A 27,496-nucleotide genomic window follows, 5' to 3' on the forward strand; every position below is an offset into this window, starting at 1 on the left:
AACCAAGGGTTGAGATGGTGGGGGCAGCCCCTAATTCCTCCAACAAAGCCAGAGAGGCCCAGGGTCACAAAATAGAAGGCAGCAAAACCAAACTCCATCTTTGGAGAATTAAATGGGGCCGGGGTGGGTGGCCATTCTCTTTATTCTGAGTTGTCTGTCCATCTCCTTGTCTCAAGCTTTTCTGGGCCCCCAGAGTCCAGCACAGTAATGCTGATTTTCCTGGAGAGACAAGGGGAGTGTCAGGGAGAAGGATGAGGGCAGCGCCCAAGCAGAAGCACGGCCCTGGAGCGGGTCGTGACCAGTGGGAAAAAAAAATGAGGGGAGGCTTTGGTGCCCAGCCAGAAGCTAGCAGACCCGGAGGGAAGGGCGGGCCCCTGGGGCTGGGCCCAAGGGAGGAAGCAGCACAGGGAAAGGTGATATTGGATGGGGCGGAGCAGCCGGCGGGCCCGAGCCGACGGGATAAGATAGACACGGCCAGCCGGAGTGGAAAGAACAGTTTATGCTGTGCTTTATTAAAATGTGCATCATTCTTTTATTTTAAAATGTGCATCATTGTCTCGTGCTCGGCGCGCTCGCGACCTCAGCGTGGTGGCCCGCGGCGGGCCCCGTCCCCGCCCGGCTCCCGCGGAGCCGCCGTGCGCAGGCGCACTCAGGTGGCGCGGGCCCGGGGGCTCCCGCCCATGGCCAGGTAGACGTCGATGGGCACGTGCAGCAGCGTCAGGCAGTGGCAGCCGGGGCAGCGTCGAAGCGGCCTGCGGAAAGCGGGGCGCGACAGGGGGCGCTGAGGCGGCGGCCGGACTCATCCTGTAGGGGGCGCATCAGTCCCAGAGGTTCGGGCGTGGGTGCGGGTTGGTCCGGGAACGGAAAGTGGGCAGGGGGGGGGGGGGCCGCGGACAGGGGCGCTGGCCTCACCTGACTGGGTTGTGCTCCGTAGCTACTGGCTCCGGGCTGTCCTGGGACTCGGGGGCGGCGGCAAGGCCAGGGGAGTCTCCGGCCTCAATGGGGAATCTCCGACCCTGCGGGGGCTCCTGGGCACTCATGTCCAGGCCCCGGGGCGCTCTGCGCGGGGAGTGGCGGTCAGGCCGCTCCCGGGCCGCCGGGCGCCCCCTCCCAGCGCCCGCCCCCCGGGCCGTTGCTCACCTGCCGGAGGCCGAGGCCGGTCCCAGGCTGGAAGCAGCTGCCCGAGCCCTGGCCGCGGGAGGACGCTCCGGTCCGGGCGGAGCCGGGCAGGTGTCTGCGGCGCGTCCCGGCCCGGGCGTCGAGGGGGAGGGCTGCATTGTGACCCGGGCCGCGGCGCGCTGACCTCACAGAACCCGTTCCTCCAGCTGGGGAACCCCCGCGCCGCCCGGGCACTTAGCGCGGCGGTGAGGCGGGAGCTGGAGGGCTGTGGCCATGGGTCGCGCAGACCCCCTGCTGCCCGATGGGGGCGTCCACGGAACAGAGCTTGGCATCCCGGGCCGAGCGCAGACACCGGCAGCAACCTTTACAGGCGGGGCTACGACTCACTGCCTGGCGCGGGGGCGGGGCACGGAGGTCACTTAACCCGTGCTGGGTTTTGCGGTGGTGGTGGTGGTGAGGGCAGATGGGGCATTGCCCATTTTGGCCCAGGGTCACACAGCATTTACATCACAATTGGGCCAGAGTTTTAAAATGTCTGACCCTCTCCCTTCCCACCACCCGCGGCTCCTGTGTCCAGACGGAGAATGTTGTAGCGCTGGGGGCAGCTGCGGATGAAGTCCTTGGGGGGAAAAGAAGCGGGCCGAGGGCGATGGTGGAGTAGAGCTGCCTCGCAGAGGCAGCATGAGCTGAGAGGGTGATAGGAAGGAAGGAGGTGCTAGACAGCATGGAGGACTTTCTGCTCTCCAATGGGTACCAGCTGGGCAAGACCATTGGGGAAGGGACCTACTCAAAAGTCAAAGAAGCAGTTTCCAAAAAACACCAAAGAAAAGTGGCAATTAAAATTATAGACAAGATGGGAGGGCCAGAAGGTGAGCTGGGGCCCCTTTGGAGGAAGGGGGGTCTGGCTGAGGTGGGCGGATGCTTCCTCCAGTCAGAAGGATCAATTCCCTGCTCCCCTTTAGTCCGGAACTAAAGAAATCAAGAGAGTCTGTGGCTCTGGGGTCAGTCAGCGGGGAACAGAGGGAGTCCAGGAAAATTACACCTTCCAAAAGTCCAAGATCAATGTGGCAGGTGGTGAAGGACCCTCAGAAGCAGAGTCAGGGCCTACCAGGTCTTTCTTATTCTAAGTGGTCAAGCGATTGGCCAGGCCATGGCCAGGGCTAGCAGAGGGCAGGAGCTGGTGCAAGGGAGAGAGATGGGGAAGACAGGGCTCATGGGAAGAACTGTGGGTCAGGGGGCACAGGTGAGAGGGGCTAGCTTACCACGCTGTGGGCAAATCAGGCCTCATAACTGAGTTCGATAGATTTGTCTAAAAGTTCCCAAAGTGCTTTGCTATCCATGGTCTCACAGGCTGCTCCCAACAATCCCTGAGGCTGACGGACTAGTAATATATTAATTACAAAAACAACAGAGGTTAAAACTCCTTGCAGTGTCCAGGCAGCTCGACGCTAAAGGATGTTAAAGGGAACCAAGGCCCACGACCCAGACATGGTGGGCAGACAGAAGTTGGAAGGCAGGAGACAGAGGGAGGAGTTAGGCTCTTCTGGACTTGATTCTCCATCTCTTTTGTTTCCTTAAGAGTTTATCCAGAGATTCCTGCCTCGGGAGCTCCAGATTGTCCGTACCCTGGACCACAAGAACATCATCCAAGTGTATGAGATGCTGGAGTCTGCCGACGGGAAAATCTACCTGGTGATGGAGCTGGCTGAAGGAGGGGATGTCTTTGACTGTGTGCTGAATGGGGGGCCACTGCCTGAGAGCCGGGCCAAGGCCCTCTTCCGTCAGATGGTCGAGGCCATCCGCTACTGCCATGGCTGTGGCGTGGCCCACCGGGACCTCAAGTGTGAGAACGCCTTGTTGCAGGGCTTCAACCTGAAGCTGACAGACTTTGGCTTTGCCAAGGTGTTGCCCAAATCACGCCGGGAGCTGAGCCAGACCTTCTGCGGCAGCACCGCCTACGCCGCCCCCGAGGTGCTGCAGGGTATTCCACACGACAGCAAGAAGGGTGACATCTGGAGCATGGGCGTGGTCCTGTACGTCATGCTCTGTGCCAGCCTACCTTTTGACGACACAGACATCCCCAAGATGCTGTGGCAGCAGCAGAAGGGGGTGTCCTTCCCCACTCATCTGGGCATCTCGGCCGAATGCCAGGACTTGCTCAAGCGGCTCCTGGAACCAGATATGATTCTCCGGCCTTCAATTGAAGAAGTTAGTTGGCATCCATGGCTAGCAAGCACTTCATAAAAGCAATGGCAAGTCCTCCCCAATAAAGTAGGGGGAGAAAGCAAACCCAAAAACCCGCTTCTAAAATGGTGATATATATATTTTACATTTTAAGTTTACTTATCCTAAACTTACCTACACCCTCCCCAGCCTTACTTCTCTTTCCCTTTAAAGATCTTCATGGAACCAGAGGGCCTCATTCAGACTTCCCTTTTATTATGGCTGACAAGTGATTTTCATACAGGTGTTTAACTAAAGTTACTTAAAAATAGACCCCAGAATCATACACATACAGGGGGAGGACAGAAAAATGACCAAGAACAATCAGAACCACTGTTGTTGCATCTTCCTTTCCAAATAAAAGCAGAAGCGTTGGGAATGCAGAAACGGCCTCTTGACTCCTTGTCTTGGTGAGAGGCCTTCTGGGGGCCCTGTCCCTTCCTCACCCCAAAAGCCAAGGTGAGTCTGGGATGAAGACAAGGGACTTCCTTGGAACCCAGGCTACCACCTCCCATCCTGACCCCTCCCCCAGGCTCCAAGCAGGAGGGCACCTGCACACTGTCTTGCCCTGGCTCTGGGGCAGCTGCTGCAGGGGACAAGAACAGAGCCCCAGACACCTTCCAGCTTCTGTTGAATCTCTTTAATAGCTGTTAACGGCAAGTCTGGAAAAGGTTCAGGACAAAGTTCTTTTTTCTTTCTTTTTTAATTACAAAACTAACAGCTGTTAGAGTCTTTTTTTTTTTTCCTTTTTTCTTATCCCGGCTACAAAATACTCTGGGGAGATACATTATAATTTAAAATATATAATATTGCACAAACAACCAAAAGGTTAATTAAACTAAAGAAATAATTACAAAGAGAAAAACCCCATCCCGTGAAAAAGAAAAAAAAAGATTCAGCATTCTCTCCATCCCACCCCCTCATTGAAGGTTTGAAGTGGAAGTGACCACCACTCTCTTGGCGTCCCTCACCACGATCCCTTTAAATCATTGGTGCACACACCAGATTATGTACAAGAATCACCAGAGCAGCATCGTGAAGCACCAGGGTCTCCAGGCATTCCTGCAGCCCCTCGTCCCCCCAAGAGAGGTGAAGCTTTACCAGCGTGGAGGGTGAGAGCCACCAAGGCTGGATCTGCCTTCAGGAGGAAGAGCTTTTGCAGAAGCCTGTCAAGAATCTCAAGCAGCTCACCCCCAGCGTATCCCTCCAAGGGGCAGAAGGGTTGAGGCGGAGAAATTGGGCTTACCAGAGTTGTAAGTACTCGGCTTTGATCACTGCTCTGTACCGCTGGTAGCTGGCTTGTGTCCTAAGCTACGGGGGAGTCAAAGTGGGTGGCTGGCTGGACAAGGTACCCCGCCAGGCAACACACGGAAGGGCCTGAAGTGGCCCCCTCCCTTCTTGGGGAGGGGAAGAAGGGCAAGAGCAGACTCTTGCAGGTGGCACAGCTGGGCTAAGGACTCGGGTGCATCCGACATGAAGACGGCTTGGGAAAGGCGCTGGGGACATACCAGCCTGGACCGGGGGAAAGGAGGGAGTTTGGTCTCTAGATTCTGAACCACAAGGAGCCCTTCCAGGAATGGAAAATGCCTGGGAGGGACAGATTCCTAAGGAGGCAGATTTCCCAGAAATGAATGCCTCTTACCCACTGGGATAGGAACCAAAGTGTGTCTGCTAGCCCTGTCAAGCCAAGGGCAGGTGGCACGGCCTTCCTTGCCAGCTCATGGGTGACAGAGTGTTGTTTCGGCGTCCTCTATGAGACCGGTGGTTTAGCCTCTGTCTAACACAGGCACATGGGCGAGGGCTATCCCTTGGGACTCCTCAGCAAGAGTCCCCAGGAACAGTGGGTATTCAGCAGAGAAATGTAGGCTCTTCCAGTGGGGGATGGGGCGGGTGCGGGAAGTTTCCTCCCCTCAGGTCATCCTATGGTTGGCACAAGTCAGAGTTCCTGGTTTGGATTTAGCCAGCCCCTTCCCAGACGTGAGCAGAGGCCCAAAGGGCCAACAAGGAACAACCCAGAATCTGCCGAGAGCTCTGGTTGACAGAAGCCATTTGGGGGACATTCTTAGTCAGTGTCTTCCGGGGCCGGGCTGAGACGGGCGAGGGAGGTGGGAAGTGCTGTGGGTGGGGGAGCTGCTTGCTCTGGCTCCCCTCAGTCCCAGTCCTCCCACTCTACATCTTCCAGCTGCAAAGGGGCGACAATGGAGATAATGGAGAGCACAAACACATATTTACTCCTCTGAGTCAAGTCCAGATCCAAGCTCCGCCACTGCCCCATTTCAGGATAGCCCTCCCTGCAACCCCAAGCCCCACTCTCCCGGGCTGGACCCTGCCTATGAGAATGAACCACTAGCCTCAAGGGGGTGTCTGGGGAGCAGAGCTGCCCTCTGCCTAAGGAGTGGGTCTGATGGTTCTAGACTCAAAGGAAATGCTTCTACCAGCCAACCCTGGACACCACAAGGGGATGCCCTGCCTGCAACACCCTGTCAGTCAGTCCCTTAAGGAGAACTTGTCTCCTGCTGAGCAGAGAAGAACACAGCTCCAAGAAGCAGAACTTGAGAGTGGCACTCTGATCAGAAGCCAGTGTGGCACAGGACTAGAGGGGCTCACCGGGCCTTCACTGGGGGCTCTAGCACCCTAATCCCCTGCTGAAGTCTCCCAGGCAACTCTCTCTCGGCCTGCTGTCAGTGGATCCCCTGGTATAATGGGTTATAGAATGACTCTGTTCAGGTATGTTTTGTGTCAGGTTTTAAAGAGGGCTACAAAGACACCAAAGCCACGATGGCCCCGTGGCGTGAGAGGGCACCACGAGCCTTCTTTCCTCTGGGTATAGTGAGGTCACAGGTGTAAAATACTCTTGTGTAGGCCACTGTGGCCCCCAGCCTTCAGTCTCCCAATATGAAAAACAAGGCCCTTCCCATCTCTCGAATCTGTTCCCTCTTTATAGCAGGTTCCCTGAGCTATGTGATGGGAGGAATCATGGGGTTCTTGTGTGACAGTTCTTGATAGAACACTGATGTGAATCAGAGGTGTGGGCTGGAGCCTAAGTCCTGTCCCTTACTAGCTGTGAGAGCTTTTTGCCCAGCCTCTCCTTCATATCATTTTTCATTTGGAGAGGTAGTGAAGAGTAAGAGTAATAGGCCTCTAAGCTTCTATTTTGTGGTGGTTTCAGGAACTTCTATCAGTGCTCCCATGTCCCAGGCACTGTGCCTAACCGGAGCACATGCATCACCTACCACAGCGTGTGAGGTTATAATGACCAATGCCATGTTTAGATGGGACAGCAGAGGCTCAGGTCAAGTGATCACACTGTCTTTTGTCTCCAAGGCCAGGGTCTTAAGATCCCACACCTGGTGAGCATGAGTCACAAGATCTGGGGCAGGGTCTGGCGTCTCTATTTTTTTGGTGGTTCCTCAGGTGATTCTGATAGGAACTAATGTCAAGAACTGCCCCCATCCACCACTCTGGAACTCAGGGGAAGCAGAGCCTGAGCCTGCTGACGACCACTGTTCAGGGCCTAAGCGGGAGGCCTTGGCTCCCTTCCCACAGCTGGCCACCTCAGATGGGAAAGGATCCACCGTGAGGGGACAGTAGGGCTTGGTGGGGAGAGTCCTCAGACCTGGGATCGTTGGGCTTGCTTCCCTGTGGCCCACCATCAGCAGGCCCACTCACCTCACCGGAGGCATCCACTTTGGAGAGTGCCATCTGCACTTCTTCTTCAGTCATGTCCAAATCAAAGTCCTTCTCCCAGTCCTCACTGATGTCTGTGCTCGAGCCTAGAACCATGATCCACAGTGTGAAAGACAGGAAGGGCATGTGAAGAGGCTGCAGCTGGGGGTGATGGAACTCTTTAGAAGGGCCTGACAAATACACACCAAAGGGCTTACATCCTGCTATCTCTGGCTCAGTGATCCCACTTTTAGGAATCTATTTTAAGGAAAAATCCTGGATTCAGTAAAAAAAAATTTAACCAAAAGGATGTTTACTATAGTGTTGTTACAGTGATAAAAACTTAAAAAACCACCTAAAAGTCCTCTGCTAGGGAATTATAAAAATAAAGGGTATAGTTCTATGATGGAATGTTATGTGGCTTTTAAAGGTTAGGTTATAGAACATTTGTATGCATAGCAAAATAATCTTACACTATTAAGTGAGAAAAAGTAAGTTACTGAGTAGTGGAGAAATACTTTGGCCTAGAAACTCCCTGGGAGCCATGGAAATCTCTCAGAAAAAACAATCAATGAACCTCTTCCTCCTTAGTCACTCCATTCTACCTACACTGATCCTGCTGCTCCTGAATCATATCAGGCACATTCCCACCTAAGGCCTTTCCAAGGACTGTTTCCTGTACCTGGAACTCTTCATTAGATACCCACAGGCCAACCTGCTCACTTCCTTCACACCTTTGCTCATATCTGACCATCTAAATGTGGCCTGCCCAGATCGTCCTATTTCCAGTTGCAACACTATCCCCCCCCTCACTCTGCTCCGGACGGTCTTTTCCACTGTATTTATCACTTTCTAGTGTATTACATAATCAGGTTCTCTGTGCTTGTTGTCTAATAATAGAGAAACCAGAACGTGAGCTCCTGGAGGACAGGGATCTTCTATCTTCTTATGTATTCCAAGTGACTAGAACAAATAGTTTGTACTCAATAAACATCCCTGGACTCTTTCTCTAAATCAGGGGTTGGCAAACTATGGCCTGTGGACCAAATCCAGCCTACCATCTGCTTTTGGAAATAAAATTCTGGAACATAGCCATGGCCATTTGTTGACATATCACCTATGATTGCTTTCATGTTGAAAAGACAAGAATTGAGAAGCTGGGACAGAAACTATGTCCCCCAAAGCCTAAATATTTGTGACCTGGCTCTGTACAGAAAACATTTGCTCCTCCCTGTTCTAGGTGATTCTGATGCCTGAAGGTTTGACAGCCACTGCTCCAAACATGCATATTTGGGTACGCCTTCTTACAGGCGATACAAAAACAAGTACCTATGAAAGTTATCACTGAGAAGAATATGACAAAAGTAGTTCCTGTAAAAAAATACATGCAGTATGATTTCATTTTAAAAAATATGCTCACAGATGCAGGCACACACACAGGAAGAGCAAAATACCCATACGAATCCAACAATGGTTATCGCTCGGTGATGAGGCCATGGTGTAATTTTTCTTTTTCTTTTTTAAATGATATATTACTTTGTAATCATTATTTTAAAAGCCTCTTTTAAAACAGTAGGCTCTGATCCCCCAAGGGCACCACCTGTAAATACCTTGTTTCTTGTCTAGCTTGCTCCTCACCATACACCCAGGCTCTGAGACCTCCCCAAGCCTGGGCCCCACATTCCTTACGAGGGTTCTTGCACTGTTCTCTCCAGTCACCCTCTAGCCACAAGCAGTGTGGTAGTGTCTCTGGGCTTCTCTGGTGCTCAGATGATAAAGAATCTGCCTACAAGGCAGGAGACCTAGGTTCGATCCCTGGGAATGGCAACCCACTCCAGTATTCTTGCCTTAAGAATACCCATGGACAGAGGAGCCTGGTGGGCTGTAGTCCATGGGGTTGCAAAGAGTCGGACACAACTGAGTGACTAAGCACATAGGACATAGTATCTCTGGAGTCAAGCAAACCTGGGTGGAACTCTCTTTTTTTACTGTGTAGTCTTGGGCAAATTATTCTGGGCTTCAGTTTATTTATACTGATAAAACCATCCTCTTTGCAGAGAACCACCGGAGGAGCTTATTAGAGAGCAGATTCCTCCCTGCCCATTCCCCTCATTCAGATTTAGCAGGTGTAGGTGGTGGCCCAGAATTCTGGATGATTCTGTATAGATCTTGGCCTGCAGTTTGAGATACAACAGAGTTACAAATAGCAGCATCATGTAAAGTGCCTGTAACATACATCAGTTCAGTTCAGTTGCTCAGTCGTGTCCAACTCTTTGAGACCCCATGGACTGCAGCACGCCAGTCCTCCCTGTCCATCACCAACTCCCGTTTACTCAAACTCATGTCCATTGAGTTGGTTGTAACATACAGATACAGTGGATATTCAACAAATGGACCTGTTAAAGGCTGGTCCTACAGTTAAGTAATTTTGCACATGGCCCTCAGCCAGTCAGGATCAGATCTCAAACAAACACCCAGTTCTTCTGACTCCACGTTTAAGGTTCCCTGTGCTTTCAGGACACTCTGGGGGCTCATGCCTGGATCTCTGTCAGTGCAGGCTTCCTGTGGGTGAGAAGCCAGACTCCCGGCTGATTTCTCCCTTCAGAGCTGTGGCTGTGGTCATGACAGCTCTTCCTAACCTTAGGTTTCCCACCAGGGATTTGAAACTCTCTTCAGGGCTGAAATGCTAGGGCAAACCCGTTGGGTAGAAGAGAGTCTCAGCTAACATTTTTGGAGCACTTCATACCTATCTCAGAGGGTGGATGTGAACAGTCCCAGTTTACAGATGAGGAGACAAAGGCTTCGAGTGGCAGAGAGGTGAATCTGGGCTTTCTCTGCCACGTGCCTCCTCCCACCATCCTGTCCTATCACACAAGAGTACAGGTAAGATGGCCATTACACTGGGCACGTGTCAGAGAACTGATCTATGCAACGATCGAAGACGTCACCATGGAGTGTTACTGTTTTCTTTGGTTTGTAAGGAACAGGGAGTTTTCGGGTGATTACTAACATCATAGTGCTGTCACTCACAGCTCATTTTATTCTGTTGAATTGGATCTTTGCTTCTCCAAAGAAGAAATGGAGGACAAAATCCCTCCCAGGTGGTCAGTCAGTGGTGAAGCAGGGCCGTAAGCCCAAGGCTCTTTCCAGTCCACAGTCCACAGGGCCTGCCCCAATCTCCCCTCCCTTCTCCCTGCTGTGGGCGCCTGAGCATGCTAAGTTTAGTCTCCTCAATCAAACGGATCTTGGCACAAAATGCAGGTGGGAAGCAGCTCTGCAATGACAGGCATCACCCTGGGACCTCAGGAGTCCCTTAGGCTCAGCCACCCCAGAGACTGCTGTGCCCAGAGACCAAGCCTCCCTCATGTCATCTTTGGATGTGGACACGAGAAGGAAAAGGAGTCACTCTGCCTCCAGGACAAAAAACCTATTCTTTGAAGGTTTTACTCTCTCTACTCTGTTCCCACTGTCCCCTCCCAATCCAAGACCCCAGCTTTGCCCCCACTAAGTGTGTGAGAGGCAGTAGAGAGCACATGGTTAAGAGCTTATGCTGCATCTTCTCCATAATCTCATTTCTTCCAGTCTCTACTCATCACACTCTCCAGTAGTCCATTTCCAAATGGAACCAATAAATCTTAAACCTTCCAACTGTGTCACTGTTATCCCCACCCTTACCCAGCTCAGATTCTATGAGCCATCATTCTGATCACTTCCTGCATACACTAGACTTTTGTCCTTTTGAGTTCACCTGGATAAACTTAAACCCTGCTTCAGTCCAACTTCCCACCTGCTCTGTGCCTGTACCTGAGCGACTGAGTATGGCGGAACAAAAGTACCATAGTGCTGACTGGTCTCTCTCAAAATTCATGACCATTATCACAAATGGATCCTTCGAACCATCCACCCAGCAACCCCACAGCACCTGCTGAATCCATCACCTACTCTTCACTCTCCTAAAGGCTATTTCACATTTATCTAAATACCTCCTGTGTGGGTGATTGATCTTAGTTTCCCACCAGTAAAAAAGAAAAAGAAAAAAAAAAAGAAAATCTCACAGTTCTCATAGGGTTTTTGGTGAGGATTGAGTGATATGCATATCAAGTGCTCAGCACAGACCTATATAAATATACAGGAAGTGTCCAGAGACTGGTTGGTACCTCTTACTATCTTCATCATCTCCCCGAAGCAGGGCTCTACCTCAATTTTTTCCCTGACTGAGGATCTATCATGAAACAATGACTCTCAACTTATACAGAAAATGGAGGCTTACAGAAAATCAGTAACATTTCTGAAGTCACATGGCTTAGGAGCAAAGTTGGGATTTGAACCCAGTTCTGTCTGAACCCCAGAGGCTGAGCTCTTAGCTTAGCCTCTACATGTAAAGCCCCTAGTACAGGCTGGGCATGTAATACAAGTACCATGACCTGCTGCTTTGTGGCACCACATCCAACTTTCTGAATCTGGCTTAAGATTTTAAGTTCTATTTCTGAGCTAACCCCACCTCCCTTCTTATTCCTCCCTCTCCTGCGAACAATACAGAAAAGTGGGCTTTGGTCACCCCCTTCAACATGCCCCATGCCCTCTGCTTTTTGGACTCTGTAGGACCCTGCAGCCTGGACTACTGCTCCACCGCCCGCACCTGCCCCAAACTCTCCAACCCACCTATACAATGCCTGTCTCCTCCTTGAAACACCTGCTGATGCCCAGGGGTTCCTTCTTTCTCTGAACTCCTCTGGTACCAAGCCTGCCCCGTACTGCTTCGTGCTTCATCATAAAAGACTATAGCCTTTGCCCCTCCCTTCTCAGTGTCTCATAAAGAGTAGGTAGGAGCTCAATGGATGACCTCACTGAATCAGAGTCAGAAGGAAAGCACTGTGTTGGAAACTAGAAATCTTGCAGTTTCCATCAGGGAGCAGAGCAGGGCAGGGTGTGAGGGGCCCGTTCCCACCCACAGCAGCAAGCCGGTGTCTCACTGCCAGCAAGCCAGTGCGCACCTGCTGGGCAAGCTGGGTGGCTGACTGGTGCTGAGTGTGGGCAGACAGGATGCCTGTGGGTGAGGAGCCGAGGGGAGGTCTTGCTGACAGTCGGCTGCCTCTGCAGAGGTATCCTGGCTGTGACAAAACAAGCTGACACCAGCGCTACCACTGTTCTTTAACTGCAGGAGTTAAGAGAGGTTCCCCCCGTCACAAAGTCAGAGTGTCTCCTGTCTAAAATTTCACTAAGCAGATAAGAAACTAAAGCTCTGTTACTTAAGCTAGGTCACTGCAAGTTCATGAGTATTCATTTTATTCTTTACACTGTACACATAAGCTTTGTTCATGTATTGTATAATAATAATTAAAGAAGGCCTTGGGAAGCTAAAGGACTTTCCTGAGGTCATCCAAGGGAGAAGACCCTTGGCAGTAATCAGAGTCACAGGAGTTCCCACCCCGAAACTGAACTGTCCAAAAGGACAGAACTGGCACAGTACGGGAGTTAAGGGCATGGGTTTCAGGTCAGACAGACCTAGGTCTGAATCTGGGCTTGCTGCTCTCTGGCTGTGTGAATTTGAGCAAGTTACTTAACATCTGAGGCTCACTTTCTTCAACTATAAAATGAGGACAGTAATATAGGGAAATGAGATGTAAATTAGAAATTAACAAGCTCCCCTGGTAACTGAGAAATTAACTGCAATATTACATCTTTAACCCATGATCTGACATAAATCTTATTTTGTTGACTCTAAGACTCCAACAGTTATAAGATGCATCCTAAGTTCAGAGAATGATGCATGTTGGAATTGATGGAATACAGTAATAAACACTCAACCTATAGTAGTTGTCATCATTATCAGTATCACAAACGAGGGCCATCTCTCCTACACAAGGGACAAGGGCTCTTCACAAGGGACAAGGAGACAAGTCTGCCTTGTGAGGTGGCAACTCTCACCTGCCCTGCCCCCGCATGCTCCCTGGGCTTTGGCCCTGACTTACCTTTTTTCCCATTGTTGGAGGGTGTAGACTTCCCACTGTCCGAGTTCAGCTCAAACACCCGTAAGTCTGTGAGGACCTCTTCCCTGAGAGTCTCTACTCTGGCTGGAGGCCGGGGCTCTGGACCGCTGGGGCGGCCAGCGGGGGTGTGGGGCTTGGACTGAGCTCGGGGTGGGGGTCCAGTCTCACTCGTATCCACAGCCAGGTCCTGTTCCTCCAAAGATGCCTCTAGAAGCTTCTGGGACAGGTCCTTGGGCAGCGCTGGGGCCTCAGAGGCAGGGGGAGGTTTGGCAATCTGGGTTACCAGGGAGACGCTCTCACTGCTCTCCGAGGGGGTCACCTCTGTTGGAGGCTCGACGGGGGTCACCAGATTCTCTTCACAGGGGCTCTGGGGACTGGGTCCTCCTTCAGGGGATGTGGAAGGTCTGGCCACAGGAACCTTTGCCTCTTTTAGGGACGTGGGTGAAATGCCTGCAAGCTCCTCTGTCAAGAGAGAAAGGAAGAAGAGAGTGATGTACTCTGGTCAGCCCCAAGACCATCATGGAGACCACCAGACAGACCTCAGGTCCTCATCAAAGTCTGCTCTAGTCAAACTTGCTGGAGTCGGTTTCCTCACCCCCTCTCCATGGTAATTCTGTAGGTACTCCCTGCTGGGCAAAGTATCTCCTACCCGTGAGGCCTAGTACATGTCTGGTAGGCACTCAGCTTCTAGAAGTGCAGCCCAAGGTAACATGACAGCTTAGAAAGCCAAGACCTGAAAGTCAGTCAGGATGAGGTTCAGGCTGAGCTCCGCTACATCCCCGATGCATGATCTCGGGCAAGCCACTGAACTCTCCTTTAACCTACTTGCCTCATTTGCAAAAGAGGGATAATAAAGTTGTGGTAAGGCCCATACATGTAGAGCTTTTAGTATGGGTTAGGCATATAATATAAGCACTTAATAACTGTGTTAACATATCATACAGGTAGCTCCAACACACTCCTAATAAGCTGAGCTACCAGGCAGAGGAAGCTCAGCTCTGTCCCTAAGCCAGCGCTTCCCAAGTCTGGCTGGGCATTAACATTACCAGCAGGGCTTGTTAAAAACACAAGTCTGGGATGTCCCTGGAGGTCCAATCGTTAAGACTCCATGCTTCCACTGTAGGGGGGTGTGCATGTTCGGTCCCTGGTTGGGGAATGAAGATTCCCCCCAGGCTGCATGCTGTGGCCAAAAATTAATTTTAAAAATTTTAAAAATATATAAGTTTGGCCACATGCCCCGAGTCTTAGTTAGAAGAAGAAGGAAATCTAGAATTTCAATAAGCACCCCCTACTCTGAAGTAGCTGGTCCATGGGCTGGAACTGACACATACAATCTCTGTAACCTAGACCTGGGGTCCACCAGCCTTGGTAAACACCCCCTTGTTAGCTCAGACTATCCTTGGCACCTGCAAACACTGTATTCAATCCCTCCTCTTTCCTGAGGTGCCGTGTCCCTCCAGGCTTCTGAGAGAATGGCCCAGACAGCCCCCAACAGGCAGGACTTCGTACCTGCTCATCGCCTCTCAATACCTCTTACCTTCTTCCTCCTCCCAGCCAGGCTCTTCAGAGATGCTCTGTTCCGCCCGCTGCTTCAGGGCATCCCTCCGGGCCTGCTCCTGAAAGTGGGGGAGGAATAGATGGCCAGGAGCAGTCAGGAAACCCCCTTTCCCAGACTCTGGTTCTGACTCCAGAACTCTTGGTACCCTCTGTCCCCTTCTTCCCTCAACAAAACCCAGTCCCCACCCCAAGACTGAGTGGAGTACCTCCCCTGCTTAGACCAGCAATACCTGCTCCAGCTGATGGACTTTATAGAAATATCGATGCCAGAATTCTGAATGGGAAACAGCTGCAGGCACCTGGAGGGAGGGGACAGTGGAGATGGGACTTCAGAAGTGGTTGTGTGGGGTCCATGTCCCCAGCCTTAGCAGCCAGCTCCCAGTCATTCTGCATTTCAGAGGGTCTAAGTGGCCGAGCTGTGATTCTTACAGCACTTCCAACCCCCAGACCCACCTTCCTGGCCCAGGAGGTAGAAGAGAACTCCCATCAGGCTTTGTTGGCCCTTCCATTTCTCACCGTGATTGCCAGAAGCCTGGTGACTTAGATTCCCCCATGTGGATTCTTGGCTCAGGAGCTGGCTGAGGAGCCTGGTGAGGCTCCACAAGGCCTCCTGCTGCTCTCTAGGCCAGAGGACTCCACAATGACTCTGGACATGTCCCTCCCACCTCCCCACACCTTCAGCCAGGAGCCGGCAAGGCCCTTACCATCTTGGTGTAGAGGGCCCGGATGGAGGGGCTGCCTACAAGGAGCTCTGAGATCTCCCCCTTCTTCTCCTCCAAGCAGAACTCGGAAAGCCAGGTGTCAAACAACTCTGGAGGCCCTGCAGAGGGACAGATACTGATGGTCAGTTCTGTGGGGCTGGAGAAAGAACCCTGGGCTTAGAGAAAACACACCGAAGCCTGGACATGGACAATGAGGAAAGTTTAAGGTTTTTTCCAAAGCCATGTGGCCCAAGGTGGGGGATCAGGCAGGGTGAAGGGGTGGGTGGGCCTACTATCAGGGCATGGCCCCTCAGTGATCTCCCGGGGGCTGCAGTCTCCTCTCTTGCTGGGGCCTGCATGGTGTGTAGCTCACTACATTTGGCTACCAAAGCCTCTCCTCTCTGCAACAGCTGCTCTCAGGTCACCAGTGACACCATGCTGCCAGATCCAACGGCAGCTTCTCTGTCCTTGGTCATGTGACCATCCTACAGCTTCTGCCTTGGGAATCACTACCTTCCTCTTGAAGCCCTCTTCTCTCCTGGCTTCTCATTCTTGAGGGTATTTCCTCCCACTGCTCTTGGAGTTCCATCTGAGTCTTTGGTGGGCTCCTCTTTTTCCTTTCCTGATCTCTTCTCATTCTCCATTTTCTCCCAAGATGACCTCCACTAAACCACAAGTTTTAACCTCCTTCTCCCACTGACAGTTCCTCGGTCTGGCAGCTGAGGCTGCCTTTCTGGGCTCCAGATCCAGAGGTCCCGGTGCCACGACACAACCACTTGTACAGATGCTGCAAATACAACATGTGCTCACCTTCTTCCCTCCCGCACCTGTCCCACCCAGCTACCCACTGGCGACCTGGCGGCCCTCCCAGGCTCCTTCCTTATGCAGTGACTCTGGATTCCACTTCCTCAGTGTCTCTTATATGCACACCTTCCTCTTCAGTCTACCTGGCCCTTCCCTGTTTCTGGCTTTACCTCTGACATGAGGATTCCTACCCAGCTTCCTAACTGGTCTTCCTGTCTTGTTTCTCCCTTTCTATTTCATCCTTAACAAAACACTGCCTGAAGACTCTTTTATAAAATGCAAAATCTGATCACATCAGGTCTTAAGGCTCTTCAACAGTTCTCTACAGTATGGCTTTTTAGACTATGGTCCAAGGATAGGCTTCAAAGGGTTAAACAATTCCCATACTGCATATACAATTCTATTGAAAGAGGGCTTATGATTTTCAACAGAGTTTTAAAGGTCTTTGTGACTCAAAAAAAGGTTAAGACCCACTACTTTGAGTCTTTCAGGACAAAATTCCAATTTCTTAGTCTGGTACCCAAATCCTTTCAGTCCAGTGCCCCTGGAAGCTCTCACTGCCCTCATTTCCTCACACGTACTCTCTGTCTGGTATTCTTGAATGCCTAGGTTTTTCTAGACATTCAAATGTCCTGTTGTCATGCTTCAACATTGTTCCCGCACTTCTACAAGTAAAATTAGTTCACTTCTAATTCATTGTTAAAACCTCAATTCAGGTGTCACATCCTAGGTTTCCCAGGCTGGGTTACGTGCCATCCTCTGGGTTCCCACTGCTCCCTTCTTCTGTGGAAGCAGTCACTCCATCTCTAGTTATCTTTGCTTTATTCCGTTTCTCTTTCCTAAAGGAAGGCAGGTTCCTGGAGGTCTGGACAGGGTTGATTCAGAGTTTCACTCATTTCTGGTGTCTAGTTCCCAGCCTAGACACCAGCTCCCTTTCTAGATGTGGGGCGTGCTGTACATCGGGAGCTTAGTGAACAGGCCAGAGGGAAGGCAGGCAGGGCAGCAGGGCAGGGAGGGAGCCTGAGTGAAGATGAGGGATGAGAGGAGCAAAGCCTCTGTAGACGGGGATGAAGACAGTCTGAGTTCAGGGGGGAAAGGCAACCATCAAGCCATCCCACCAGATGCGGGGTTCAAAGGAGCCCCCGCTCTGGTCCCGTACACAGAGGATACCCGGCCACGGCTACAGAGACAAACAGGGCGTACCATCCAGACCCCCTTGGCCTCCCTGCCCAGCAAGCCTGCCCCCTCACCACTACCCCCTCACCATCTGGTTCATTGCAGTAGGTTGCTGGGTCTGACTGCAGGCTATAGAGGCGAGCCTATAAAAAAGAGAAAAAAGAAGAGAGATTCTGAGGTGCTGGGGACAGAAAGCAATGTTTCTCTGCCAATCAACCACGACCCAGCTTCTCCCCTGTTGGCTATCATACCGACAGGGCACTTGGTAATTAACAGTGTGGGTTATGAGTGGAGCACTGAGCTAGGAATCTAGAACTGGGGCTCCTAGAAAAATGGTCTTTCACCCAGTATTCCACCCCTGGAAACTAAGAAAATAAGGTAAGCAGACTACAAAATCATACATATAAAATAGTTTTGAATTATATGACACAGAAATCATATAGAATCTATATGATATAGATTAGTGCAAATATATTAATAAAGTCCAAAATTCACTGGCAAATTTTGAAATATTTAACTCAAGTTAAAACAATTCATCAAGAATTTTAATTTCATAGCCAGTCTGCCAAATGAACTGCAATTGTGCTCCCACTAGGGCCCCAAGAGTTGTTAACTTTAGCTGGTACATGGAAAGCCCCTCCTTCCTTCCTCATTGTTACAGGAAGCACGGGTGGGCTGCATCAGAACTTTAGCAACTGATTTTGCTTGATTCACTGTTACAATTTAAAATTCTGTAATTAAAAAAATTTCACAATCCACTTAAATGTGTACTAAGTGGTGGTGCTAATACTAGTGCTGAAAAACATGCTTGAAAAATCAGGTTTGGGGTGGAAACTCAATGTGGTAAAATGCTGGCCAAACTGCTGTGACACCACACCGCGAATGTGGGAGAAAAAACTCCAGGGAATGTGAGCAATAATGGTGAGAAAATAAAATGCAGTAGAAATACACTACTGCTGCTGCTGCTAAATTGCTTCAGTCGTGTCCAACTCTGTGCGACCCCATGGACTGCAGCCCACCAGGCTCCTCCGTCCATGGGATTTTCCAGGCAAGAGTACTGGAGTGGGGTGCCATTGCCTTCTCCGAGAAATACACTACTGTTGTTGATATAATTGCTTTGAAGACATACTCCTCCTGTACATTTATTCCAATTAAAAATTAGTCTTAAACAACACAAATGTGGAACTCGTGCCTGTAAAGACGCTCTCGAGCACTTCTTGTTATGGATGAAAGTTGAAAGGAATCTAAATGTGCAACACTAGAGAAATGACTGAATAAATTATGCTATATACACCTGCAAGAATTTAAAGACATTAAAAATGATGGTGATAAGGAAAGATCAGGTGGGAAGCTAGAGCCCGGGGCCGCTAGTGAGTACCTTGGTGCCATCATAGGGCTCAGCGGTGCCAGAAGGTGTGCCCATCAGGGTGATGACGTCGCAGTCGATGGTTTTGTCTGGTGACGGAGCAAAGGTATCGGAGATCACCCCCAGGAAGTCAGACAGCCCTTTCTTCATTTTCTCTGTCGCTCCAGAGGAGCCTTCAGTCTGCAGAGAGAAGCCAACAGAGGAAGTAAGCGGCTCAGGAGCAGGCTGCGATCTGGGGTATGGGGTAGAGAGGGTGAAGCATCAGGGGTCAAAGTGTACTGTGTAGGGGCACCAGGGAAATGTTCACAACTGTTCACCCCATCTCTGGGGCTGGAGACGGAGAGAGGGGCAGCCAGGGTCCCCACCCCCCAGATGGGGATGCAGATTAGGGCCGCAGTAGGCCTGTGTAGGTCAGAGCAGAGCTCCTTGAGTGGGCTGTTTCACCAAAATTTCAAGGCCAGTCAAGCTGATCAAAGATTGACAGGAGAGAATTCATGGCACAGACATTCAGCAGGGAAGAGGACTTAGAGGGAGAGAGATGGGAAAGGTACCAGCTTTCGGGTCAATCTGGGATTTGAATCCCAGCTCTACTACTTGTTAGTAATAAGACCTAAACCTCTCAGAGTCTGTTTCCTTATCTATAAAATGCAGATAAATATACTTCCTGCAGGGGGTTACTTTGGAGATTTTTTAAGAGATAATGCATGTACAATGTCTGGCACATAGCAAACATTTAATAACTAGCAGTACTGTAATATTACAATCTCATCATCATCATTGCTCAGGAGGTATTTTGTATGAAAGGTTGAGGAAATACGGGCAGGATGAGGACAGACAGCCTTGCCTAGAGACAAGCCTGGGACCAGCTGAGGGCCAATGCATGGACCCCCTAGAAGGGGCAAGTGGGGCATCCCTCTGAAGCCATGCTGGTCAGAATGCCCTTGAGCAAGAAGGGACGGTGTGCTGTGAGATAGGACCAGGCTCCGCAAACCCTGCAGCAAAGTGTCATATATTTACTCCTGATAAGGCTGCCCAGGCATTTTAAACCTTGAGCCTATCAACTGTGCCTGGCACATGTTGGCACAGGTATATAACTGTATTTGTTGAATGAAAAAAGGAATAAATAAATGAAGGAAACAAGTCGTGTCTCTGCTACTGGCTGTACGTGCAGCAGTTCAGCTGGGTGACTACTTGTCATTCATGCTCATCAGTGGCTGTGGTCAGCAGGCAGACAGTATTTTCTAAGATTCAACAAAAGAAGCCTGGCTAAAAACACTCCACAATATGTTTTTCATAACATGGCCTCTAATTACAAGGCGACTGATTCCGCTGGTGATCAAAGAAACTGAAGTTTGTTCCACTACTAAAGGGGAAGTTGTAATACAAAACCAGTACCCTATACTTTCTCAGAAATTTGAAATCTGTGGGGGTATCTCTGACCGTATACAATTTTCAATTTTCATGCTGACTTGAGAATCGAACTCCTATCTCAGAGGAGAATTCCAGTATACATCTCTGATTGGTAAAACCTGGACCAGTAAAAATACAAGCTGGCAAAAACTTTTTGGAGGTAGTTCTACAGAAGATATTAAAAGGTCTAAAACTATATTCATCTTATATCCTTTTCAATACCTTATTTGCAAGAAATATTAAAGGCAAAGATTAAGCGATCAGAATGTTCACTGTAGCTCTGCTTACAATATTGGAAAAAACTGAATCAGGAAACTAGGAACTGGTCAAATCCACATAATAGAATACCATGCCATGGGCTTCCCTGGTGGCGCAATGGTGAAGACTGCCTGCCTATGCAGCAGACACAGGTTCAATCCCTGGTCCGGGAAAATCCCACATCTGGCGGGGCAACTAAGCAGTGCACCACAGCTCCTGGGCCTGTGCTCCAGAGCCTGGGAGCAGCAACTGCTGAAGCCCGCACGCCCCAGAGCCTGTGCTCCTGGACAAGAGAAGCCACCACCACGGGAAGCCCAGGCACCACAGCTAGAGAGGAGTCCCCGCTCACTGCCGCTAGAGAGAAGCCTGAGCAGCAGCGAAGACCCAGCACAGTCAAAAAGAAAAATAAATAAATAAAATGTCAAAAGAGAAAAAAAGAATACCATGCCATTTCTGATGCTGCAGCACCGGGTCTGCAATGATTCATTAAACAGGTAGGTTATGAAACATGGCATTCAGGCGACGGGGGGCAGTCCCTGGGAGGGAGGAAGTGGTACTCACAGTCAGCTTCTCCTTGACCACGCTGGCGGTGGCTGCAATGGTGCAGGCTGTGTCGTGCTGCACCACCTGGGTGAACTCCGTCAGGTCCCGCTTCATGAACTCCAGGGCTTCGGAGGACTAAGGGAAGACACAAAGGGATGACAGCCGGCAGCTCCCCCACCCCTTGTTTCTGTTTCCTGCGCCTCAGTGCCAGACAGAAACATGGCGAGCAACTGACATGGGAAGCCTGGGCTCAGAAACAATGCTCACTTGTCCCAATTCCACGACCTGGGATTACTCAACAGCAGAGAGCACAGAACTTCCTGCTGCTCTGAGAACGGGGGACTGAGCTCAGCGCAGGTACTTATAAGCTCTGTGGCTAGGAGGAACTCTCATCAAGTCCTCGGTTTTCTCCTAGGTAACGAGGGAGGTGGACTAGAGCAGTGGTTCTCATGAGCAGACTGGGCTAGGGCGCACGTGTAGTCTGAAAACAAGACAGACTTTGCATCATGTCGCTATGCTGTAAGCCATGACCTTTGTCTCAATTTCAAACATGAAGAGAAATAATTTTTTTTAATCAAAGAAAAGTGTTCTCTATTTTTACTTCTTTTTTTTGTTACAAGGAAATTCAGTTGAAATATGAGACTGCAGGTGAAAATATTTGTGTGAAAGGTTTCACAAACAGGTTGTATTGGTAACTGCAATAGTTTAGAAAGCTTTTATGAGCAATTTTTGACAATACCAGTAAAAAGGTGTGTCATTTTTTTATATTCAACAAGAGGGGTGTTAAGAGAAATATTGGATTAGATTCTCTCCTAGACTGCCTTGGTTCTACCACTTCAAAGCTCTGTTCATCCATAGAGCTCCTTCGGGCAGAACTGATACTCGCTTCTGTCGGACAGTTTTCCTCTCACTCTGCACTCAGACCCAGTGGGCGACAGCAGCCCTTCAGTTCTTGTTTAAGTCTTACCTTGTCTTCATCCTCACCCACTCTAAGACATCTTCCTGGACTATCTCTGTGCTCACCTCTGCAAGCCCTTTCATTTTATAAGGGATAGTTATCTGCATTTTTAAAGTGTCTTTTTGAGTGTTCTGGTGATTTTTTTCCTTTGGGGAAAGGTCTGCCTTGTTCTCACTAGCCTGGGAAGTCTCATCTATCAGCCAGAGGCTTCTCTGCGAGTGGGAATGCTTCCATTTCAGATCTGGGACTCCTTAACTGGACCGGAAGAGTCATTTTTATTAATTCTCTCTCCATGCACACCACCACCACCACCTTAGTCCAGGCTAACCTGCTCTTTCATCTGGACTCTTCTCCCAGGTTGCATGAAAGTGAAATTCGCTCAGTTGTGTCCAACTCTTTGTGACCCCATGGAATTCTCCAGGCCAGAATAGTGGAGTGGGTAGCCTTCCCCTTCTCCAGGGGATCTTCCCAATCCAGGGATCGAACCCAGGTCTCCTGCATTGCAGGCGGATTCTTTACCAGCTGAGCCACCAGGGAAGCCAAGAATACTGGAGTGTGTAGCCTATCCCTTCTCCAGGGGATCTTCCCGACCTAGGAATTGAACCAGGGTCTTCTGCACTGCAGGCGGATTCTTTACCAACTGAGCTACGAGGGAAGCCCCCCAGGTTGCATAAGATGCCTCTAATATCTTTTCCTCATGGCAACAGGGTGACCTCTGTAAGTCAGAGCAGACCGAGATGCCCTGTTTTACAGTCTTCAGTGGCTACACGGTATCCCATGGCAAGTATAAAAGTATAAAATCTTTCCCTTCGCTTACAAGGTCCGTATAATCTCGTCTCTGGGAGACTCTCCCACTATGCCCCTCACTGAGCTCCAGCTGGCCGTGCTCAAAATTTCCCAAATGTTCCAGTATCTTTCCTACCTCAGGGTGTCTGAATACATCATTCCCTCTCCTTGACACAGTTCTAACTCTTCAAGACAAGCAAACAAACACAATGAACAAACCCCCTCTGCCGGATAACTCCTGTTCCTCTTTCAGAGCTGTGCCTACATGTCACTCCCCTGGGGAGCTTCCCTGATGCCACCTCAGACCAGGCTGGCTCTTCAGCTCATGGCACCTGCATGTTCTCTTCTTTAACATTTCCTCTACTTTAGATTTCTGATACCTGTTCACTGTCTATCTTCCTGGGTAAACAGCGAGTTCTGTGAACACAAAGCCTTTGTTTTTTATTCACTGATACTCTCCCAGTGTCTGACATAGAGCCTGCCATAGAGTTAGACTGGCATGCACCAGGGCAGTTTTAATTATTAACCATTTATATGATTATCTGACGAATGGCTGTCTCCCTCACTTGACTGTGAACTGAGGGGACCAATGTGAATAGACATGGTGCCAGTCCTCTGGAAGGTCACAGTTTCCTGGGGAAAATGCTCATGTAACAGTGCTGAGGTGCAAGGGCGGAGCAGTGACCAGTGTATTGTGGGGAGGCTGGAGCGACTTGGTGAAGGGAAGCCTGGACGGAGCCTTAAAGAATGAGTAGGAGTTACTAAGGAAAACTGGGCATGGTGGCACCTGGAGTTTACTGAGGCCTACAAGCATTTTGGTCCTGGGAGAAATGAAAATAAAGAGCAAAGCAGAAGTGGTGAGGGATAAACCTTGAGAGGGCGACCATGGAGGGCCTGGGCAGCCCTGATGGTGATGGGGAACCACCAAAGTCTGCAGGAGGTAGGACATGATGAGATTTGTGTTTTTGACATGTCACTCCTAAGACTGGGATGGACGACAGGTCCAAGACTTGAGTAGACTAGAAATGGAGGAAGACCAGTCAGGAGGCTGTTGCAATAGTCCAGGAGAGAAAACAGAAGAATATGAATAAGGACAGTGCTGGTAAGGATGACAGGATGGAACTGGTTCAAGAAATATTAGGCAAAAAAGATGGATTTGGTGATTAAATAGATGTGTTTATTGAGGGAAACAGAGTCACGAAGAGCTACTGGCAACTAAACTAGGTGACTGGGTGGTTGCAGTGCTGCTAGCCAAGGGAGGAAATGCTGAAGGGGGAGCAAGTTTAGAGAGAAGCTATATGGTATATATAGCTATATAAATATATTCTATAGTCTATGTATTTTGGAAGCTATATAGTGTCTGTGACTGGGGGATATTTGGGTCAATTGTCCAGCAGGAACTATTCTCAAACACTAAAGCTCTGAGGAAAGGGCTAGGAGTCACCCTAAAATGAAAACGGAAGAGCTCACCCAGGAAGAGTCCATTCAGTGAACACAGCAAGGCACTGAGGACCAGGTTCCTCAAACACCACCTTTAAGAGGCAGGCAGAGGAAGAGGAACTCGTGAAACAGGAAAGCCTGGAGAAGTAGGTGGAGAACTGAGAATCATGCCATAAAAGCCAAGGGAGTATACTTTCAAGAAAGAGAGAGTGACCACTAGTGTCTAATGCAGCAGAATGGTCCAGGAAGATAAGGGCTGAAAAACACCAACTGGATTTGGCAAGTGGTAGGTGAAGCCGAGTGTTTATAAAGATAAGTCTACATGTAGTGGCTTCAGGGGTGGGGACGGAGTCAAGAGACATGATGTTACTGACTTCAAATTTTAAAAAGGAGGAGGTGAGGCTGTCAACTCGAAGTAAAAAAGGAAGTGGTTGGACAGGGAATGTGAGGGGAGAGTTAGGTTTGGGGAAAGCTACTGAAGGCAAGGGGAGGAGCAAATATGAGACTGAAAACACTTGCTAGGGTAGGGGGTGGAGGCTGAGAGGCCCAAGACCAGGCCCAGATGAGTTTGGGGAATCCGTGGTAGAGGCAAAGAGCAATGCAACTTTTCCCACCAGTGTTCATGGGCAAGTGCGAACACACACACACACACACACACACACAACAGGAGGAAGTAAGAGGAAGAGGAATGCAGATTATATCACCATATCAAAGCTGTAGTTTCCGGGGCAGTATATGCTATGGGGTGCAAGAAAATTGGGGGGTGTGTGTGGCTGGGAACTGAGTGGTCCAGATGGAGCCAGGATAGTGAGGGAAGGAAAGCACTGAAAGACTACGAACAAAATTAATAGAAAATGGTAGCTGGTATTTAAGAGGTTTCCCCATCACTCTCAGTACTTAAAAAAAAAAGGACTTATTTAATGCTTATTGTGTGCTAGATACTGTTTTGGTGCTTTACATATATCATCATTTAATCATGACAACAATTCTATCAAGTAGGTATTAGTGTCCCACTTTACAGATGAGGAACTGGGGCTTTAAGAGGTTAAATATCTTGCCAAAGTTCATATAAGTGTAGGAAATTACGTCTTTTCTTTTCAAATGGGGAACTGTCAAAGGCAGAAACAATACTCCCTCCCTGTGCTTCAAATGAGAGAACAAACATGGAAGGCTAATTGACTACCTATTTTTTTGGGTTATGGGAAGACCACCCTTCACAGTAATACATAGGAGGCCCTCACACAACATTTACTAAACAAATGTCAGGCTCTCCTTCCAGAAGACTGCTCAACAAGAAGCAAGCTACTCTTGGGTCCCTTCTATTAGAACTCAGTTTGAAATTCTCCGAGTCTTCATTAACAACATAAACAGCTCAGGTCATTCTCAGGTTTTCTGGGCTGTAGTTGAAAGGCTAGTATGCAGGCCAGCGAGGATAAAAATGCTCACACAGTAGAGCATTGATTTAACTGAAGCCAAAAGCCTCCTGGAGTTGCCCTGAAGCAGGACTCACCCCAGATGCTTGAGGTTAAATAGTAATTAACTTTTTCCAGAATTCAGATGAGTTGGTTTTGACAAACCAGCATGGAATGAAACAGGTACACACACTGGCATTGTCCACGGGCAGAGCCAAGCCTCACTCACCCCCGAGGGATTGCTGTCTCCTCACTAGACCATGAGTTTGGGGAGGCCCAAGACTGCATCTGTTGGGCTAATGTCGGTGTCCTGAGGACCAAAGAGTGAGAGTGCGCCAGCATACACTCATACATTCCACTATTTGCATGACTATAGGAGTAAGTTTCTATCGCTAGAATCCTTTTTCTTCAAGGCCTAGATCAAATGTTCTCTTTTACGAAACTGTTAATTTCCCAAGTGGGAATACATCGCTCCTTCCCACGGATTCCAACGACACGGTAGCTCCAGTCTTTAAGACCATCTTTGTTTCACTGCAGCTAGAGTCACACTGGTCTGAGTCGGGGGTCTGTCCTTCCGGAGGGCCCAAGTCAGCCCGGTCCCCGAGGCCCGGAACCCACAAGGTTCAGCGGGACAGGCTCGGAACAGGGTGTAGGGAGATGGCTTGGGGCCCTCCCGGAGAAAGGGCGCTGGCCCAGCTTACCTTCTCCTTGACTGCCTGGTAGCTCTGCTGCAGCCAGCTCCGCCACCATCCCACGTCCTCCCTGTGGAAGACAGACACATCTGGCGGCCCCGCGGTGCGACTGTGGCCCGCGCAATGATCGGGTCTCAGTTCCCCTCTCAGATGTGGCCCGTGGGCTGGGGCATCACAGGCCGCTTCCCCACCCCGTCACGCTGCGATTCCACCCCGCCCTTTCAGTTCCGTTCAGGCCCGCGCTGGCCTCCCGTTCCCCCGGGGGACCCTGGCCCAGCATCCCAGCCCTGGGGAGAATTCGGGGCCCAACGCCCGCAGAACTGGATGACGGGCTCACCCTTCCGCCATCTTGCCCGCGTGACATCACCACTATTTACTGACCTTTGACATCCGACACGGCACCGCCCCCTCAAGCACCACCCCGGAGCGCGCGGCCCAATCCCGGCGCCGACATCGTCCTCAGCCCCATCTCCGCCCGGCTCCATCACTAGACTCCGCCTCCTTAAACTCGGTCCAGGCTCGGTCCAGGGTTCGGACTTAAAACTCCGCTCCTGAAAGCTCGGTCCAATCCTTACTCAAGATTGTCTCCAGGCCCCACCCCAAATGTTAGCCCCGCCCCCACACCATCGAACGCCTGTCGGTATCCGCTGACATCGGATACGGTGGCCGCTTTGGGTCAAGATCGGCCGTGTGGCTGGGGGCTCGGGTTGTAAAACGGGTCGAGAGGAGGCAGGGAGCCAGCCAGCCTTGACCTCGAACGTCTGTGTCCCTGAGCGCAGGGCTAGGACCGCCCCCCTTTATGAAACCTGCCGCGTAGCCGCAGCCTGGGGTCTCTTCGGGCTAATTGAGCAAGCGCAGTCCGTGGAGCTCTGGGCGGGGGTTTGGAGGAAAATTCAGATGTCTTCGATGCAACCTCTCGGGCAGGCACTCTCAGGAGATTGGGGAGACAGACACATTTAGTTAGCTCAATTTTGGGCGACCCAGTTCAAAACTACGTGAACTGGATGTGGTCTGGAGAAATCCGGAGACAGTCTGGAGGAGAAAGACTGTGTGTGTGTGTGTTTGGAGGAGGAAGATTTTGTGTGTAAAGTGTGTGTGTGTGTGTGTGTTTGGAGGAGGAAGATTTTGTGTGTGTGTGTGGTAACTTCCCGAGTGTGTGTGTGTGTGTGTGTGTGTGTGTGTGTGTGTTTGGAGGAGGAAGATTTTGTGTGTGAAGTGTGTGTGTGTGTGTGTGTGTTTGGAGGAGGAAGATTTTGTGTGTGTGTGTGGTAACTTCCCGAATGAGGCCTCCGTTTCACTTACCGCCTCATCTGCTACCTGCCTGCATCTGTGCTCTCACACTTTGGCCTAGATCCCGTCCTCTCTTTAATTTAAAAAATTTTTTACTGGAGTGTA

At 50.2% G+C, this 27,496-nt stretch overlaps 3 protein-coding genes across 4 annotated transcripts; 1 reads left to right on the forward strand and 2 right to left on the reverse strand.

Moving 5' to 3' along the window:
• Positions 1 to 484: 484 nt before the first annotated feature.
• On the reverse strand, positions 485 to 2,782 carry FAM229A (family with sequence similarity 229 member A). The gene is made up of 3 exons (XM_043909611.1): positions 1,141 to 2,782; positions 913 to 1,059; positions 485 to 752 (listed from the first exon to the last, which is right to left on the reverse strand). Exons 1-3 carry the CDS (start codon positions 1,275 to 1,277, stop codon positions 650 to 652), a joined length of 387 nt encoding a protein of 128 aa, XP_043765546.1. The 5' UTR covers positions 1,278 to 2,782; the 3' UTR covers positions 485 to 649.
• Positions 1,844 to 4,154, forward strand: TSSK3 (testis specific serine kinase 3). The gene is made up of 2 exons (XM_043909612.1): positions 1,844 to 1,988; positions 2,699 to 4,154. The coding sequence occupies exons 1-2, from the start codon at positions 1,844 to 1,846 to the stop codon at positions 3,361 to 3,363; spliced, it is 810 nt and encodes a 269-aa protein (XP_043765547.1). The 3' UTR covers positions 3,364 to 4,154.
• On the reverse strand, positions 3,968 to 26,658 carry BSDC1 (BSD domain containing 1). Of its 2 annotated transcripts, none has more exons than XM_043909609.1 (11): positions 26,483 to 26,658; positions 26,111 to 26,171; positions 20,832 to 20,948; positions 18,615 to 18,782; positions 17,325 to 17,379; positions 15,260 to 15,375; positions 14,786 to 14,854; positions 14,536 to 14,614; positions 12,981 to 13,460; positions 7,012 to 7,115; positions 3,968 to 5,524 (listed from the first exon to the last, which is right to left on the reverse strand). In XM_043909609.1, the coding sequence occupies exons 1-11, from the start codon at positions 26,584 to 26,586 to the stop codon at positions 5,492 to 5,494; spliced, it is 1,386 nt and encodes a 461-aa protein (XP_043765544.1). In that variant the 5' UTR covers positions 26,587 to 26,658; the 3' UTR covers positions 3,968 to 5,491. The 2 variants fall into 2 exon arrangements, with proteins under 2 accessions (XP_043765544.1, XP_043765545.1); XM_043909610.1 differs by lacking the exon at positions 26,483 to 26,658 and adding an exon at positions 26,439 to 26,476.
• Between the last annotated feature and the right edge of the window lie 838 nt (positions 26,659 to 27,496).

The sequence above is a fragment of the Cervus elaphus genome, chromosome 8 (genome assembly GCF_910594005.1).
Source record: "Cervus elaphus chromosome 8, mCerEla1.1, whole genome shotgun sequence".
Lineage (NCBI taxonomy): Eukaryota > Metazoa > Chordata > Mammalia > Artiodactyla > Cervidae > Cervus > Cervus elaphus.